Source organism: Phacochoerus africanus, chromosome 6 (assembly GCF_016906955.1).
Source record: "Phacochoerus africanus isolate WHEZ1 chromosome 6, ROS_Pafr_v1, whole genome shotgun sequence".
Lineage (NCBI taxonomy): Eukaryota > Metazoa > Chordata > Mammalia > Artiodactyla > Suidae > Phacochoerus > Phacochoerus africanus.
The window spans coordinates 101,933,512-101,949,505 of NC_062549.1; the positions used below are offsets into that span (position 1 = coordinate 101,933,512).

A 15,994-nucleotide genomic window follows, 5' to 3' on the forward strand; every position below is an offset into this window, starting at 1 on the left:
GGCTCTGCCTTACCTGATGTGACCTTGGGCACATCACTAGATTTCCTGGTCTTGTTAGTTGTTCATTTTGAAACGGAGGGAGAGAAATTATTAGCCGTAACTGTATCCATGTAAAGAACTATTTGACAATTAGTTTGGGATTAGCACATGCAAACTATTGCATATAGGATGGATTGGAATTCCCATTGTGGCTCAGTCAGTTAAGAACCCCACTAGCATCCATGAGGATGCAGGATCAATCCCTGGCCTTGCTCAGTGGGTTAAAGATTTAGGATTGCTGTAAGCTAGGTGTAGGTCACAGTTGCGGCTCGGATCCCGTGTTGCTGTGGCTGTGGTATAGGCCAGCAGCTGCAGCTCCAATTCAACCCCTAGCCTGGAAATTTCCATATGCCGCAAGTGCAGCCATAAAAGAGAAAAACCAAACCAAACCAACCAAACAAACATATAGGATGGATAAACCACAAAGTCCTACTGTATGGCACAGGGACATATAGTCCTGTAGCATGGGGACATATTATCCTGCAACAAACCGTAATGAAAAAGAATATGGAAAAGAATATACATATATTATATATATAACTGAATCGCCTTGCTGTACACTAGAAACTGATACGACATTGTAAACCAACTATACTTCAGTAAGATAAAATTAAAAAAAAAAAAGAACTATTTGAGGACTTATTTTACAGGGAATCATGAAAGTGCCAGAAAACAGTGTGTTCCTACCAGGAAGGAGGCGGGAGCGGGAGGTGGTTGGGAGGGAGCAAACAATAAGATACAAGTTACTATAACTGTAATTATATTTTAAAAACTAATATTGGGCAGAATGAGATAAGGAAAAGTGCCTTAAAGAATCATACAGAGTGAAATAATAATAATTCTTATGGAGCACTTAACACTAATCCTAGGAAGTAGGTCCAGTTGTTTTCTCCATTTTTAGATGAATAAAGCCAGGCTCCCAGAGCTTGAGAAGCTTACAGAGCTGGAGACAGGATTCACACGGGGGTCTGGCTTCAGAATCTGAGCTTTTAACCACTGTGGAGTATTCCTTCCCTCCAGGGAAACAGAGACGGCATCAAGCTGCTTCTGGAGAAGGAATGGCAGGGCAAGAGAGGCGAAACACGGGGTGCCTTCTGGGAGGTTTAGAGCATCCCTTTTTGCCTGGGGTTAGGGTCAGAACTAGGTAAAGGTAAGAGAGCCTTGGGCTACGCTGTTGAAGGCTTGGAGTTTGTGCATCTCTAGAGACTATGGGAGAGTCAGTTCCAGGTTTCTGAGCAGCAGGATAAGTGGAGTGGCAACTGCGTTTTAAGATTGATCCAGCAGTGACATGTGGGTGCTGTCTAACTGGTAAGAGTGCTGACAGCAGCAATGATAGAAAATAGAGGACAGAAGTAAAAGGAAGGACTTGGCAGCAGATTTGATTGAAAGGGGTGAGGGGAAGGGTCAAAGTTGACTCTAAGGTTTTGAGGCTGATGAGTAAGAACAGAGAGACGGGCTGGCAGGAGTTGCTGATTTGTAACAAAGATTTGGGACGAGAACGTATGTTTTTCAATATGCCTGGGGCCAGCTCCATTACAAGTGGAAATTCATTTAGTGTTTACGACCACCTTTCAAGGTAACTTGTTTTGATCAATGAGGAAACTAGGGCTCAAATCGGTGAATAACTGCCCTAGAAGCATACATTGTGTCCATGGCAAACTTCTGTTTGAAACCAGGTCTGTTTTTGCCTCTGTTCGGGCTGCCTCCTGCCATGTGTCCCATGTGACATACCGGGCAGCACTTCGGGATGGAAAGGGCATTGAACTCCTCCGTGGCGATGCTTGGTACATCCTTAGAAATGTGGACCTGGAGTGCAGCTTGGGGGTCGGGGGGGGGGGAGAGTGTCATATTTGTGGGGGTCTCCGGACAGAGGAGATGCTTATTGAAAACTAGGAGAGGGGATGGAACGATTGAGGGGAGAGGGAGAAGAAAATGGAAACGAACATCTGGAAGGTTGACCTGTTTTAGGAGATAAGAAGAGGAGCGGGGTGATGAGGTGAGGGACCTAGGGAAGGTCTGGATCGTGCAACATCTTGGATGCTAGGGAAGAAGAACTAGGAAGGACAGGATCTCAGGAGGGTTTCTGTAGTCATTTACTGAGACGCAATTATACGTGCCACGCACTTTACAGTGTTGATGGTGAGATCCAAGAAGAAGAGGCCAACCACCGGATCAGAAGATGGAAAATGATAGCCGATATTGATGTGAGCCGGACTAAATGTTAGCAGTTGCTACCTTCTGCTAAGATGGCTCAAGCCTGAGAAGCCCATGGTTCACCAGGAAACTGATACAGGTGGTGATGATGTTAGGAATTGATCAGGGCTCTCTGACACCAGGCCCTCCTTTGGCCAATAGCCTGTAAGACCTCGTTGGCCAAAAAGTGGCACTGTGGACAGAAGTGTGATATTGTCTGATAATTGGCTTTCGGCATTTAAAACGAAAAAGACGAAAAGTCTCTGCAGGAGAAAAAAAAAAAATCTCTCCTTTCAAGAGAGCGTCTTTATCATTTGAGTTTTTTTAAAAAGTCCTTAACAGTTCTTTTAAAATGACACACAAGACTAATTCTTCACGTCGATGCGCTATAGGCTTTCTTTTCTGTCTCTTTTTTTATGATGACTTCATTTTCAAATGCCGTACCAAGGACATGGGAATGATTAAATGTGTACCGTAACACTCCATTAAGTCAAAGTGGAGGCTCATTCAAGCGACTGCACTTTTTCTGGCCACGATGTCTGTTTTCTCTACAAAAAACAGTAGATCACCCAAAACCTGTTAGTCATTTCTGAGGGTCAAGTGAAGTGAAGTTTGAAGAACACCTTTTATGTTTTTTAAGAGGAAAAATTATTCAAATCAAAATGGGGGGGGGGAGGGGAATAGCAGGAGTCGGGAAGAGAACAAGAAAAGCAGGAAGAAGGAAAGTAGCATCAGCGAAAGGCTCAATAAAGCCAGAGCCCTAAGCCCATGCATAGGGCAGTGCTGGCCAGGCGAGTCTGGGGCAGGGAGATTGTACTCCAGAGGAACCGGGCAGCCTGAACGGGGGTCCCAGTTCTGCCTCCAACACACTACCTTTGTGAATTCAAACAAGGCACTTACCTTCTCTGCCCCTCATTATCCGTGGCTGGAGTCTCTTCATCTCGCTTGTGGTCGGCTTGCTCCTGCCACCTGGCCCACCTCGGCAGCCCCTCCCACACACAGGGGGCAAAGCTATTAAAACAGGACCAAAAAGATAGGATAGAAAAGAAGGTGCGTCTGAAACACTGTATTTGTTGTCACAGGTCACGTTGGATGAGTATGGGTGGTGCCCTTCAATCGTCCTTCAGTGTGACCTTGGTACCGGAGAGTTTTGTTCGACTCCCAAAATCCCCTTCTTCACCTGCGTATTTCCATGTTATTATGTATTTGCAGGCAGGATGACTCTGCTAACCCTCTGAAGACTGGCTAGGAAGGAGGTGGCGGCTTTGGTCAGATTTTAATTCTTTTTTCTTTTGAGACAAGGCGGATTAATTAACAAAGCATTTTGTGTCCTGGTAGGTTACGGCTTGATCAATGTGCTTTGACTCACTGCCCAAAGAAGCTGCCGATGGGAGCCATAAACCCAGGGTCAAACTGGTATAAATTTGCTCCATCCCAGAAAGGCCGTGCATTAGAGGCTGGAAGAGCAATTTAATATCCTCTCAGTGTACCTGCCACAGAACAAGCGATTTAGGGAGTGAAACCCTGACGGACTACTTACTCTGCTGGGAAGCCCAAGTCACCAGCATGAGTGTTTTGGCCAAGCACCGTAGGCTATGTTACGTTGAGTCAAAAGGGGGTTGGAACAAGAGTTGAGAACCAGTGAGTTAGGCCCTTGTCTGTCCTTGACTCGTGTGTTCATGGGTAACTCTCTTAACCTTTGTGGGTCTCTGTTGCCTGACTATAAAACAAGGTGCTAGACTAAATCAGCAGACTGGATCAGGCAGGTCGCATTGACCAGGTCCTTCGTTCTGCTCCGTCCCCTTTGAGACTTACAGAGTTGTTTTTGTCTGTGCTTCTGCCTGAGCTGGGGTTTATTGTCACTATCCTCTCCGCTCCCCTGGCCCATCAAAAGATCTCTTGGCATGTAGTGGTGCCATTGCTCTTGTCCCCCTTTCCGCAGACTCACTCTGGATGATTTCCGAAGCGCTAAGGTGTGTCTTGTGAGTCCTCTGAAGTGGTGGTTTATGGCAGGCATCTTGTTGGGTTTCTGTGCCATGAATCCTTCCAGAGCCCAAGCCAAAGCTCTGGGCCTTCTCAGCAGAAGAAAGCTTCTGCAGGCACATTCACACAAGGTATCAGGGAGTTCATGACCTCTGAAGGCCCTCGGGCTAAGAGTCCCTGACCTAAGATAAATACTGTTATTCTGTTTGCAAGCTTGTGTAGGACTGCTGCTCTCTCCAGGAAACGCCAGGAACTGGAGGTAAAAGGAGGGAAGGAGCCCAAAGAGCCGGAGCCTGACGACTGACTCAGGGATTGGAATGTTCAAGGCATGAGTGAGCCCTGGACACTCCAGCTTCGCTCTGGAGACCGACGCCTCCCTGCCTGAATGGACGCTGTGTCCTATGACTGCTTCTGTGTGCCACGGACTTGCCGTGCGCTCTTGGCTAAAATGGAAACTATCTGCAAGCTTTGGGTTTCCAACCTAAAGTGGGAACGTGATCTCTTCTAGCTGTCCTCTTTATAATGTGGCATGAGTATATTTGGATGGCATCTCTAGTATTTCTCTGAGAAGGATGCTAATTTAAGAGTTCTCAGTTTGGGCTAATAAAGTAATTCTGTCCCTGGCAGGGTTCATCTCACAGAGATCACATTTTCATAAATCACTAGTACATGATCTTCCTTTTCCTCTCTGCATATATATATGTTTTTTTAATCCTCCTAGAAGAGAATTTTAGAGACCAATTATCAGTGTACTTAATCTGGTGGCCCCTCACATCATTTTGTCAGCTTGGGCTTCCTGGGGATGTCACGACCAGGGCCCCCAGCCAGGTTTATATCCTCTCCCTCTTGAGTGTAGAGTTGCTGAACTAGTGATGGAAATAAACAAGCACTGGTGGTGGCCGCATCCTTCTCTGAGTTCTTGGGAAACATGCAAGTAGATGAGAGCGGAAATAGTTTTCTGATTCTATTTTGTATATAACAGCCATTCCTCTATCACATAAAAAGAAAAAAAGAGAGAGAGACTTAAAAGCATCAGACTTAAATTTCTTTCATCTTTTTTCCCCACAGCCTCTCTCCCCTCTGCATACCCATGACCTCTCTTCAATATTAAGCATCGTAATCACTCCTGATTTGGCATATTTTGTCAAAAGCAGACTAATCCTCTTGTGGAAGTCACTGACATTTTAGTAGGGTCTGCTCACAATGTAAACAAATATAATCAACCTTAAATTTCAGAAAACAATTTTATGTTTTCTATTTTTAAACTTTATTAGTAAGTTTTCTAGCAAAGACAAAAGTCAAGCCATATGTACCAGCACCCAGCTTCAACAATGATCAATACATGGCCATCATGTTTTGTCTGCATCTGTGCCTACTCTCCTTTGTCCTGGAATTCCAGTCATATCATTTTAAATGAAGCAAATTCCAGACATAGCATTTCACCTGCAAGTTTTTTCCTATGTGTCTCTTAAAAACACAAGACTGATTCCTTAATATCAAATATCTAATCAGCATTCACAATTCTACAACTGTCTTATAATTTGTCTTTGTAGCGTGTTTACTTGGGATTCAGATACGTTCTTCACCTCGAGGTTGGTTGCTACATCTTAAGTGTTTTGACTTGTACGTTTCCTTCCCTTTTTTTTCCCCCCCCTGGCCATTTTTGTTATCATTGTTGAAGAAACTGGATCATGTATTCTTATATTTTCCTATGATCTTGGTTTGGCTGATAATGCTATTTTTAAGGAAATGAGAGTAAGACAAGTATGTAATTTTAGAAAAGGTGTACTTAAGTGTGTGTAAATGTTTCACTCGCTACTGAAAGCAGTCTAGCTACAGAGTTTAAAATCTAATCAGGCAGGAAAATTGAAGCAGCAGGTGATGGCTGTTCAGTTTTGCCCGCTTTCTCTTTGTTGGAAGACACCTTGGCCGATTATATGCAGAGGTGTCACTTACGCGCTGCTGAAATGAGCTGGGCTGGAACACGCCAGCCACTCTTCCTCAACGTCGCCAAATGGTTATTTTAGATGGAGCATTGAAAGGGCAGTTTTTTTCCTGGTGAATTTGCGGTGGGAAACTGGGGCGTTTGAATGTATGTCTCCAACCCTCTGGGCCCAACATCTCGCTCCCTTTTTTTCTGTGATGCACATTCTCTTGAGGGCTGTTCATTCCGGTGGAAATAAGATCAGAGACTCATCGAGGTTGGAAAAACCTTCCTGAGGTTACCTGACCCCATCTGGTAACCTTAACCAGGGATTCCAGCATCAACTCTCCCAGAATAAAGCTGTTTGTTAACAACTCTCATATCCTACATGCACCCCCTGTGCATTCTAAATCTCTTTTCTCTTTTGTCCTTCGGGGAAATAGACGATTAAATTGCATCTCTTTCTGTTTTGGGGGGGGGGCGGTGCCTATATACACACATGTCTATAGATCTTTAATTAAGATTATTATTTTTGGTTCATTTTTTGTTTCTGTGTTTGTTTTGGCCACATCCACAGCATGTGGAAGTTCCTAGGTCAGGGATTGAACCTGTACCACAGTTGCAGCCTACGCAACAGCGGTGGCAACACGGGATCCTTAACGTGCTGCACCAAGAGAATTTCTAATTAAGATCAATTTTGATTCTTTCCTGCTGTCTTCTACAGTGCATATACCCTGAGACCCTAATCCATACATTCCACCCTCTGTGTATAATGTAATGGTTTTTATGAAAAATAAGGTGTTTTCAAGAGCAAATTTTGAAATAGGATGTGATCATTGCAGACTGTGTTTTTTAGGTGTGTATGATGGTTAATTTTATGCATCAACTTGACTGGGCCTATAGGTACACAGCTGTGTGGTCAAACATTATTCTGGTTGTTTTGGTGACAGAGTGTTTGGATGAGATTAACATGCACATTGGTAGACTTTGAGGAAGGCAGACAGACCTCCATAATGTGGGTGGGCCTCATCCAATCAGTTGAAGGCCCGAAAAGAACACAAAGACTGATCCCCCTGAACAAGGAGGAATTCTCCAGCAAATGACCTTCAGACTGGTGCTGCAGCATCCTCAGTCTCCAGACGGCTGGTCCACCCAGCAGATTTGGGGCTTGCCAGCCTCCAGAATCACATGAGCCAATTTTTTGTTGTTGTTGTTGTTGCTGTTGCTATTTCTTGGGCTGCTCCCGCGGCATATGGAGGTTCCCAGGCTAGGGGTTGAATCGGAGCTGCAGCCACCGGCCCACGCCAGAGCCACAGCAACGCGGGATCTGAGCCGCGTCTGCAACCTACACCACAGCTCACGGCAACGCCGGATCGTTAACCCACTGAGCAAGGGCAGGGACCGAACCCGCAACCTCATGGTTCCTAGTCGGATTCGTTAACCACTGCTCCACGACGGGAACTCCCAGAGCCAATTATTTTTAACTTTCTTTCTCTATACACATCCTATTGGTTCTGTTCTTCTGGAAAACCCTGGCAAAGAGTATGAAAAAATCCCTGAGGGGGGAAAAAAAAATAACGTCAATATATGCCCCCAAGTTTTTCTGGCTGTCTGTTTTTGAGGTGATGATTCGAAGTGATGTTTTATAAAATGATGTTTAAAGAGATGGAATACTAGAGAAGCCATCAGAAAGCTGAGATTTTTAGCAAACTGTCATCCTGCTCTGGTTACTTTCCCTCTCTGGACCTCGGTTTCCTGTATGTAGAAGGGTGTTTGAGCGAAGGGATTCCCAAGTCTGCGATTCTATGAAGTACAAGTATTGAACATTTGAGCCAGCTGTTGAGGAGGTATCTGAAGATAAATCTTCTAAGGACTGCCTAGGTGCTAGAGAAGACATGAAGCTGAGGCTGCGTGCAGGTAATGGTGATAGACAATGCAAGGTGAGCAAAGAAGAAAAATCTTGAGGAGTTCCCGTCGTGGCGCAGTGGAAACAAATCCTACTAGGAACCATGAGATTGTGGGCTCGATCCCTGGCCTCGCTCAGTGGTTAAGGATCTGGCGTTGCCGTGATGAGCTGTGGTGTAGTTCACAGACACGGCTGGCATCTGGCGTTGCTGTGACTGGCGTAGGCTGGCAGCTATAGCTCAGATTAGACCCCTAGCCTGGGAACCTCCATATGCCGCGGGTGTGGCCCTAAAAAGACAAAAGACAAAAAAAAAAAAAAACTTAAGCAGAAGGACTCTCTGTGCATCAGGTAGAATAATACTCTAGATTAGTTAAATGTAAAATCTGGACGAGGAAGTGCCTGCCTGAAAACCTTTAGCTTTTGCGCCTTTTCGTCTCATTCTGAAAGCACTTACTTCAAATCTGTCTCTGCATTGCATTAATTCTTATTTTGTGCAGGAGGCGTGGCATGGTGGTGGGGGCTGGGCAGCTGTGACAAGCTGAGGTCCTCAGGCCAAAATGAGGGGGCTCCAGCCCAACCAATAGACAGGAAATGCCTGACCCCAAGGACATATGTGCTATTCTTGACCATAAATACTGGAAAGGCTCTCAGAGCAGCTCTGACCAATGGGGTTGTAGACTGATTTCTCCGTCTGCTTGGTGTTGAGCCTTTCTTGTTGTTTCAACTCAGGCTTCCCTCTCCAGGTAAAACAGCAGTAACCACAAGGAAGAAACCATATTATTTTAAGCTGCTCCTGTCTGGAGAGCGGTCAATACTTAGCTGCAGTAATCTTTCGGCTCTGTCTGAAATTCGCGTGCACCTTGGGCGCCAGGCTGCCACTTGGGAGGTTGGCATTGGGGGTTGGACGGTCTGGTTCCGCGGAGGCATCCCCCGCAAATGTGATGCGGTGGAGCTCTTTGCCCTTTGCGTTCTTTCTGACCACAGGCTCAACCCACTTGGATGGCCGTGTCTCCTGACAGGCTGGTGAACTGTTTACGCAGTTGGGGCTTGAAGACTAACAAATGATTAACCCTCAGGAATCCCCGGTTAGACCCCAGTTATGGTCATGCGATCAGCCTTTGGAACCACAGTCTTAAATTGTTTTTCCAGCATTCTACCCCGGCCGGGCGTCCCTGCCTGGACTCTGCGCTATGGAAACCCTCCCTTGGGAGAGAGGGGTGCGCAGAGGGCGTGGGAAGTGAGGGGAGGAAGGCTCGCAGGGGTGCGGGGGAGGCTGGAGTCTGAGCCGCCGAGGTAAGGAAGGGACCCGCAGACTAGAAGGGGACAGGAAAGGAGCTGCCGCCTGGAGGAGGCCGACTGGGAGCCGCTTCTGGCCTGCCGCCTGGCCGCTTCCTTCCCCTGACATGACAGCCCCGCCGGCCTGGCTCCCGGCCACCTGGCAGCGGCGGTGGCACATGACTCCCCGCCTTGCTGGGTGGGGGCGGGGCGAGGGCTGCTCTTGGGCTGACAACACCTAGGAGCCCTGTCACCTGGCGCTCAACCGGCTGAGCCTTAGTTCTCTTCACTTGGAAAGCAGGGTGGGTGACCCTCCGCCCTCACCCTACGCAATTATTAGAGTCCAGTGAGAGGCATCCGTACAAGTTCAGGGTCAGCGGCGTAGGTCTTTCCAAAGGGAGACGTCTCGCACCATCTCCATCCCTCCCAGCCACGCCAGTAGGTGGCGTAACACGAGGGTCCTGTGCAAAGTGCCCCGGAGAAAGGGCCAGGGGTTCATCTGCTCAGAAGGTGGTGGAGAGGGGTGTGCTTGTTGGCCCCAACCTCTGGGCCGGAACTGAGGTTGAATCCATAAAGTGGTGGGGCTTTAGCTGTTGGAAAGGGAATGGGTTTGCCTTTCCATAGGTCCCCAGGGCAGAAACTCAGGCAGGTGAAATTCTAATTCTGGCCCTGCTGCTGGCTTCACATCCCCTTCTCCCACCTCCTTTCCTGCCTCCCTGCCTCCTGCCTTCCAGCATACTTGCCCCACTCACTGCCGCTCTTCAAGATGATCGGATTCGTCTTTCACATGGGGTTGGGTTTGTGTAGAAGGCACTTGAGCATTTCCTAGTGACCTTACAGAGTAATAAGCATTACTCCTTTTTAAGTTGGGGGGGGGGGGCCGTGAGGTAGGAGGAAAGGAACACGAAAACAAGTTCTAAAAACTAGGATTTGAGTAGTCTTGGCAAAGTTGGCTGATCCCACCCTCAAGGGATGGGCATCCTAGAGAAGGGTGTTGTGGTGGTGCTGGGTGGCTGGGTGTTTGGGGGGGGGGGTGCAGGATGTGGTTAACAGTTTGCTCTGGGTCTCAAGTAAACAAGCTAGAGTTGAAAATGATGAAACTGACAACAGTGCCTCCCTGGAATCACTCTCCTGCTTGTCCTATGACCACGAGAAGAGGACTCAGGCACATTTAAACCCATCATCCTCATTGAACAGCCCAGAGAGGCAAATACTCCAAGTCACACAGCAGTCTGTGGTGACCCAAACCAGGACTCTTCCTTATTACTGCTAGTTCGGTGATTAGAACCAGATGCAGAACTGATCTTATTTGTCTGACTCCTCCCACCATGACCTCTCTTTGGTACCCCCACCCTTTAAGCCTGTATCTCCTCTTATGGGGGGACAAGAGCTCCCTTACAGATGGTTTAAGTCAGGCTTTGTTGGACCACACATACTTTAGACTTAAACTTTCTGTATGTAGGATGGATTATCAACATCTTCAAACCAACATGGAACTGAAACTTCTTCTCTTGCCCCAGCTCCCCTAAGCAGCTAGCTCTTCCCTGGTTCTTGTCTCTATATGGTAGGCTATTCATTATAGAGCCTTTTGTGGCCAGGCCAGAGGGAGTTCTGCTTGTACTTGCCAAAGGCTATTCTCAGTGAATAAAGTTGTGAAAAGATGACACCCCCCCCCCCATTTGAGAAGTGTGGATGTGATTTTTTTTTTAAATCAAGACATTGCCATATGTTTCATAATATTGTAACTGCCCTCTATTGTGTCTCTGCAAGGTTCTGGAAGCTTTTACAAACATTAATCTTATAGGTGGCAGCATCCTTGTTTTGAATCTGAACTCAGCAAGGTTGAGTCACTTGCACAAGGTGAAACAGCTGACAAAGAGCTAAGGATTTGAACCCAGGTCAATCTAGCCACAAAGCTGTTACAGTGCCCTGCCACCTACTAATTATCCAATGCTGGCCTTGCCTAAGAAAACATGTTGCTAGTTCTTATTTGGAGAAGGAACGGGAAAGCAGTTGGACCAAAATGTGCCTTTTGATAACTAGTGAACGACACTGCGGTTATACCAGTGTCTAGATAACATTTCTGAAAACTACCTTCTAGATTGAGGTAATCACAATTCCTGTCCTTTTCTTCCTTTTTGTTGCTTCCAGCATAATTACGGGTTTTCCTTTAATGGATTTTTATCACTTTGAAAACAAAGTTGGCTTTGTTGCTGATAGACATTCATCTTTATTGTAGAAAATACAGATGTCCACAAAAAGGAAAAGTTGTCCCAAACGACACAGCAGCTTCTGGTCAAGAATTTGGGTCCTGGAGGTGGAGTGGAGGCAGTTACTCCCTGCTCTGCCACTTATGGTCTGTGTGACCTTAAGCGAGTCACTTGGGTACCTAGTTTCTCATCTCTGAGACTGAAAATAATACACTGCTTCTTTGGGCTGTTGTTAAGATTAAATGATGTGAAGTCCCTAGAAGTGACCAAGAGATGTTTAACATGTTAATGAATAATCTGGTTTTCCTTTCTGAACCTGTGTAGACATGTGTAATTATATATGCTTGTGTGCATACACAAATAAACAAAATGAGATTATTTTTAAACCAGCTGGTTTTCATCTAATAATATATTGTGACTGCCTTTCCTTACCTCAAAATAGCCTTCTCTGTTACTTGATAGCTGCCTAGAACCCCATGATGCGATGGAGCAGAATCCATATCATGGGGTGTGCCGATTTCCAGTGTTGCACGAAAGCTGTGTTCTTTAACAGATCTGAGAAGATGCTGGGCCGTGAATCTGTCTCTCTGGGTGACAGGAGCTTCCCACTCTTTTCACAGCGTACCCGATCCTCCTCCTCTGCTGTGAATTAAGATCTGGACACGCTGCCTCGGGAACGCAGAGCCTCCTTAATTCTGAGGGGGGCAGTGCTGTGAGCTTCATACACCAGCCCTAAATGTTTACGTAACAGCTCTGGTATGAACTATCTCTTGGTTCCCAAGAAATCACAAATCAGAAAGTCCTCTTGTTCCATTTTTGCTGTGTCCGAGGTGCTATGAAGGCGCTCGCTCTGTTCTCCCTAAAAAGGCTTAGAGGTAAAACCCTAAGCATCCCTGCTTCCCAGGGTGGACTCCTAAACCTCACCTTTCATGGTGGAGAGCTGTACCATTCTGGGCACCACCACATCCTGCCGTTTTAGTCTTATGAGTTTCTGGTGACACACTTATTTGATTCCTTTACTTTATAGACCCCCCCCCCCCAAAAAAAAAATCCTGCTGGTCTTAGATTGGCAGAAACCATTGATTAGGTCCCCTTTAAGTTCTCCCCACTTCTCTACTGCTTTTGGCCTCTTGCCAACCAATAGGTCACATGTTTTAAAACCCTACTCTTACCCCCCACACACACTTTCAGAGTGTGTTCTATATGCTGATTCAAGGGGTGTGCTTGACTACAGAGTCTGAGCTCCAGGAGATAAGAGCGTGCTGGGTAGAAGTGAGTTGGGGTCAAGAGTCACTTGTGGGGAGTTCCTGTTGTGGCTCGGTGGGTTAGCAACCTGACTAGTATCCATGAGGATGTGGGTTCGATCCCTGACCTCACTCAGTGGGTTGGGGATCTGGTATTGCCAGGAGCTGCTGCGGCATATGTCACAGATGTAGCTCAGATCTGGCATTGCTGTGGCTGTGGTGTAGACCTGCAGCTACAGCTCCGATTGGATCTCTAGCCTGGGAACTTCCATATGCCGCAAGTGCAGCCCTAAAAAGCAAAAAAAAAAAGGTGATTGTGGGATAGACCCCTTAAAAGGTTTATGGCTTTAAAGAGATTTCCTCCTACAGCCTAATCATGAGTGTTTGAGACCTGGCATTTTATTTACTTATTTTACTTTTTTAGGGCCGCACCTGCAGCATATGGAAGTTCCCAGGCTAGGGGTCAAATCAGAGCTACAGCTGCTGGCCTACACCATAGCCACACCAGATCTGTGCCCGTGTGCGACCTATACCACAGCTCACGGCAATGCCAGATCCCCAACCCACTGAGTGAGGCCAGGGATCAAACCTGCATCCTCATGGATACTAGTCAGATTCATTTCCACTGAGCCACAACAGAAACTCCTGAGACCTGGCATTTTAAAAGGTATACATTCTAAAGGAAACTCAGCTGCCAATGGACCAACCTCACAGCCATTTTTCCTGTGATGTTTAAGGGAAAGCTTGGTTTTTCACTCTAATCTAGGGAGCATATCAACAGCTCTGAGAAAGGAGATAATACACCGTTGAGGGCCACAAGTCTGCCAAAATGAGAGAAGGGCTGGTGTGTCTTTGAGGTGTGCTGGAATGGCATCAGGACTTAGAGGGATCCTGTGAACTCCGCGTTTGGAATACCCCGAATATCAAGTGAGCGCCACAGCATCTTCCAAAGTGCTCTGGGATGTTTCCCCTCTGTCACCCTCCCTGTGAGAAAGGTTAAGGAGCTTTCTCCTCCTTGCCTGATGAGGAGGCTGAAACAACGAGAGGTTAATGGACTTGCCCTGGGCTCTAGAGAAAGGCTGGCCCCACCTGGATGGCCCCACCAGTCTTCTGCTTTCTGCGAGGACTGGCAGGGCAGAGGCTGCCTCTGGGAAGCCCTCACGTGGAGGCAGGCAGCAAAAGCCGAGGTAGGGGCACCTTGCTCAGCTACGTTTTTCCAAGTCCTCTTTGGGGGCTGCCGAGGGCTGAGAGAGAGCTGGATGCTTCGAAGTCAGTCCAAGATGACTTAGAAACCGTTTTGCTGCCTTGAGCTGAGCTGTAAGAGGGGTAGATACTAGCTGAAAACAATTATTTGGGGCTCAGCCGCTCAGTCTTGGCAGGGGGCCCTATAAATTTGAAATATAAACCTGACATCTACAAAAGGTTTAGGAACTGGATGTCATTTTCTCCCTACTAGTCGCAAGTTGGCCTGTTCTGGAGAGGGGGGTTACCGATTGTGCCAGGTGCCTGTCCCTGTTGAGGGGTCGCCACAATTAAAGTATGTAAGGCAGGACTTCCTCTGGCTCGCAGCATAGCTCCTCGGCGTTGTCTCTGCAATGGCTCTGATTCGATCCCTGCCCTGGGAACTTCCATATGCTGCGGGTGTGGCTACATGTTTAAATAAATAAATAGGTAGATAAAATTAAATATAAGGCAACAAATAAATAGATAATATTAAATATAACATAAGGCAAAATATGTAATGAGGCTCTAGAGATGGCTTCTAATAGAGAAGGTCCCCCCCATCTCTTACACCACCCCCAACAGACCTTGAATTAGCCAGCTTTCTGCTCCCAGGAAAGCAGTAGATCCTCACTGCAGCACCAGGGTGCTGCTCCTGCTGGTGCATCATCTGAGACAAGAAGTCAGTACCCCGATGCTTCTGCTCCTCTTGCATCTGGAATGTACTTTTCCTCTGGTTCCTTTGAGGCCTCCTCATAATTTGCTGAAAATCCTCACAAGATATCTGTGGGTTTGAGGAAGGCAAGCTGCCCGTGGTCCCCCCACCCCCCACCCCTTGCACCCTCAGCTTTCCTAAGGTATAATTGACAAATAAAAATAAAAATTGGATATATTTAGAGGAGGGCAAGTTTTAGCAAGAGTAAGGAACACATGGAACGTTGAGGCAGCATGATTGGTTCAATCCCCACTTTACTGTTTACAGGTTAGCCTTAGGCTAACAGGGTCCTCTTTTTTAAGCTTCAGGACTTCTCAGCTGGAAAGGGGGACTGCCACTGTGACCCCACTGTTGAAGCAATAGAGCCATGTTCGCCATGTTCGTGGAATAATGTGCTTCGTAGATCGAAGCAGATGGAATGGCAGTGCAGTGAGAGTTGGCATGGGGCCACATGAGTTGCCACTGTTCCTCTGCCACCCAGACCAGCTTCCTTTTCGCTCAGTCCCATTTACCGCAAAGCACAAGGTGGAGCAGAGCGCTGCCATCCGGGGCTGGGAAGTCCACACGTTGTACTGACTGGGACATGGACTTTCACGGACATCAACACCAGATGCGGTGAGGGGATGAGGCCAGACTCATGTGACCTTTGTGTGTTTTGTCTGCAGCAGGGATCCCTGGTCCCCTCCCTGGTCCTGTGCTTCCTGGATGGAACAAGAAGATAAGCAGGGCGTGTGCGGAGCCCAAGACTCAGAAGACAACGGGATGGGCTCTGATTTTGAGAACTCTGAAGACGGGGAAGGGGACTCGGAAGAAAGAGGAATGGGCTCCAACCCACATGACGCAGCCAAGACAGAAGGCCGCCCAGAGCAGGAGATGGGCTCCAACCCACAGGAGGGAGCTCTAAGAGGGCACTCGGAGGAGAAGGAACTAGCGCCTGACATCTGCACAGGTGAGGAGAAAGCTGGGGAGTTCCGGTGGAAGTCGCCCCATTCACATGTATTTCTCGTCCCTCCAGAGTGAAAACTGGGGCAGCATTCTTTGTGAGGGAAGCTCATTAGAGGAGACCATTAAGCAGATTAAGCATCTTAAGCCTACAGAACATCCTTTTCTTCTGTGCGGGCTGAGGTGGCCTGTGCTAGTAAACAGGGCTGAAGAGGACACCTCGCTGGCCTGTACATTACCGTCTCCAGAACACTGCTGTCATGTAACACTTGTAAGAGCACAGGAGGGAACACGGGTAATACTGGGACCTCCCTCATGGGGCTGATGGAGAGTTAGATGAGT

At 47.2% G+C, this 15,994-nt stretch overlaps 1 protein-coding gene across 2 annotated transcripts in view; it reads left to right on the forward strand.

Annotated features, from left to right (window-relative positions):
* Positions 1-15,994, forward strand: part of ZNF697 (zinc finger protein 697) — a 30,669-nt gene that overhangs the window by 8,584 nt on the left and 6,091 nt on the right. Inside the window, exon 2 of one of the 2 annotated variants that reach the window (XM_047784878.1) lies at positions 15,376-15,659. In XM_047784878.1, the coding sequence (XP_047640834.1) occupies positions 15,416-15,659 (244 nt within the window). In that variant the 5' untranslated portion in view covers positions 15,376-15,415. The other variant, XM_047784879.1, reaches the window with a different exon arrangement.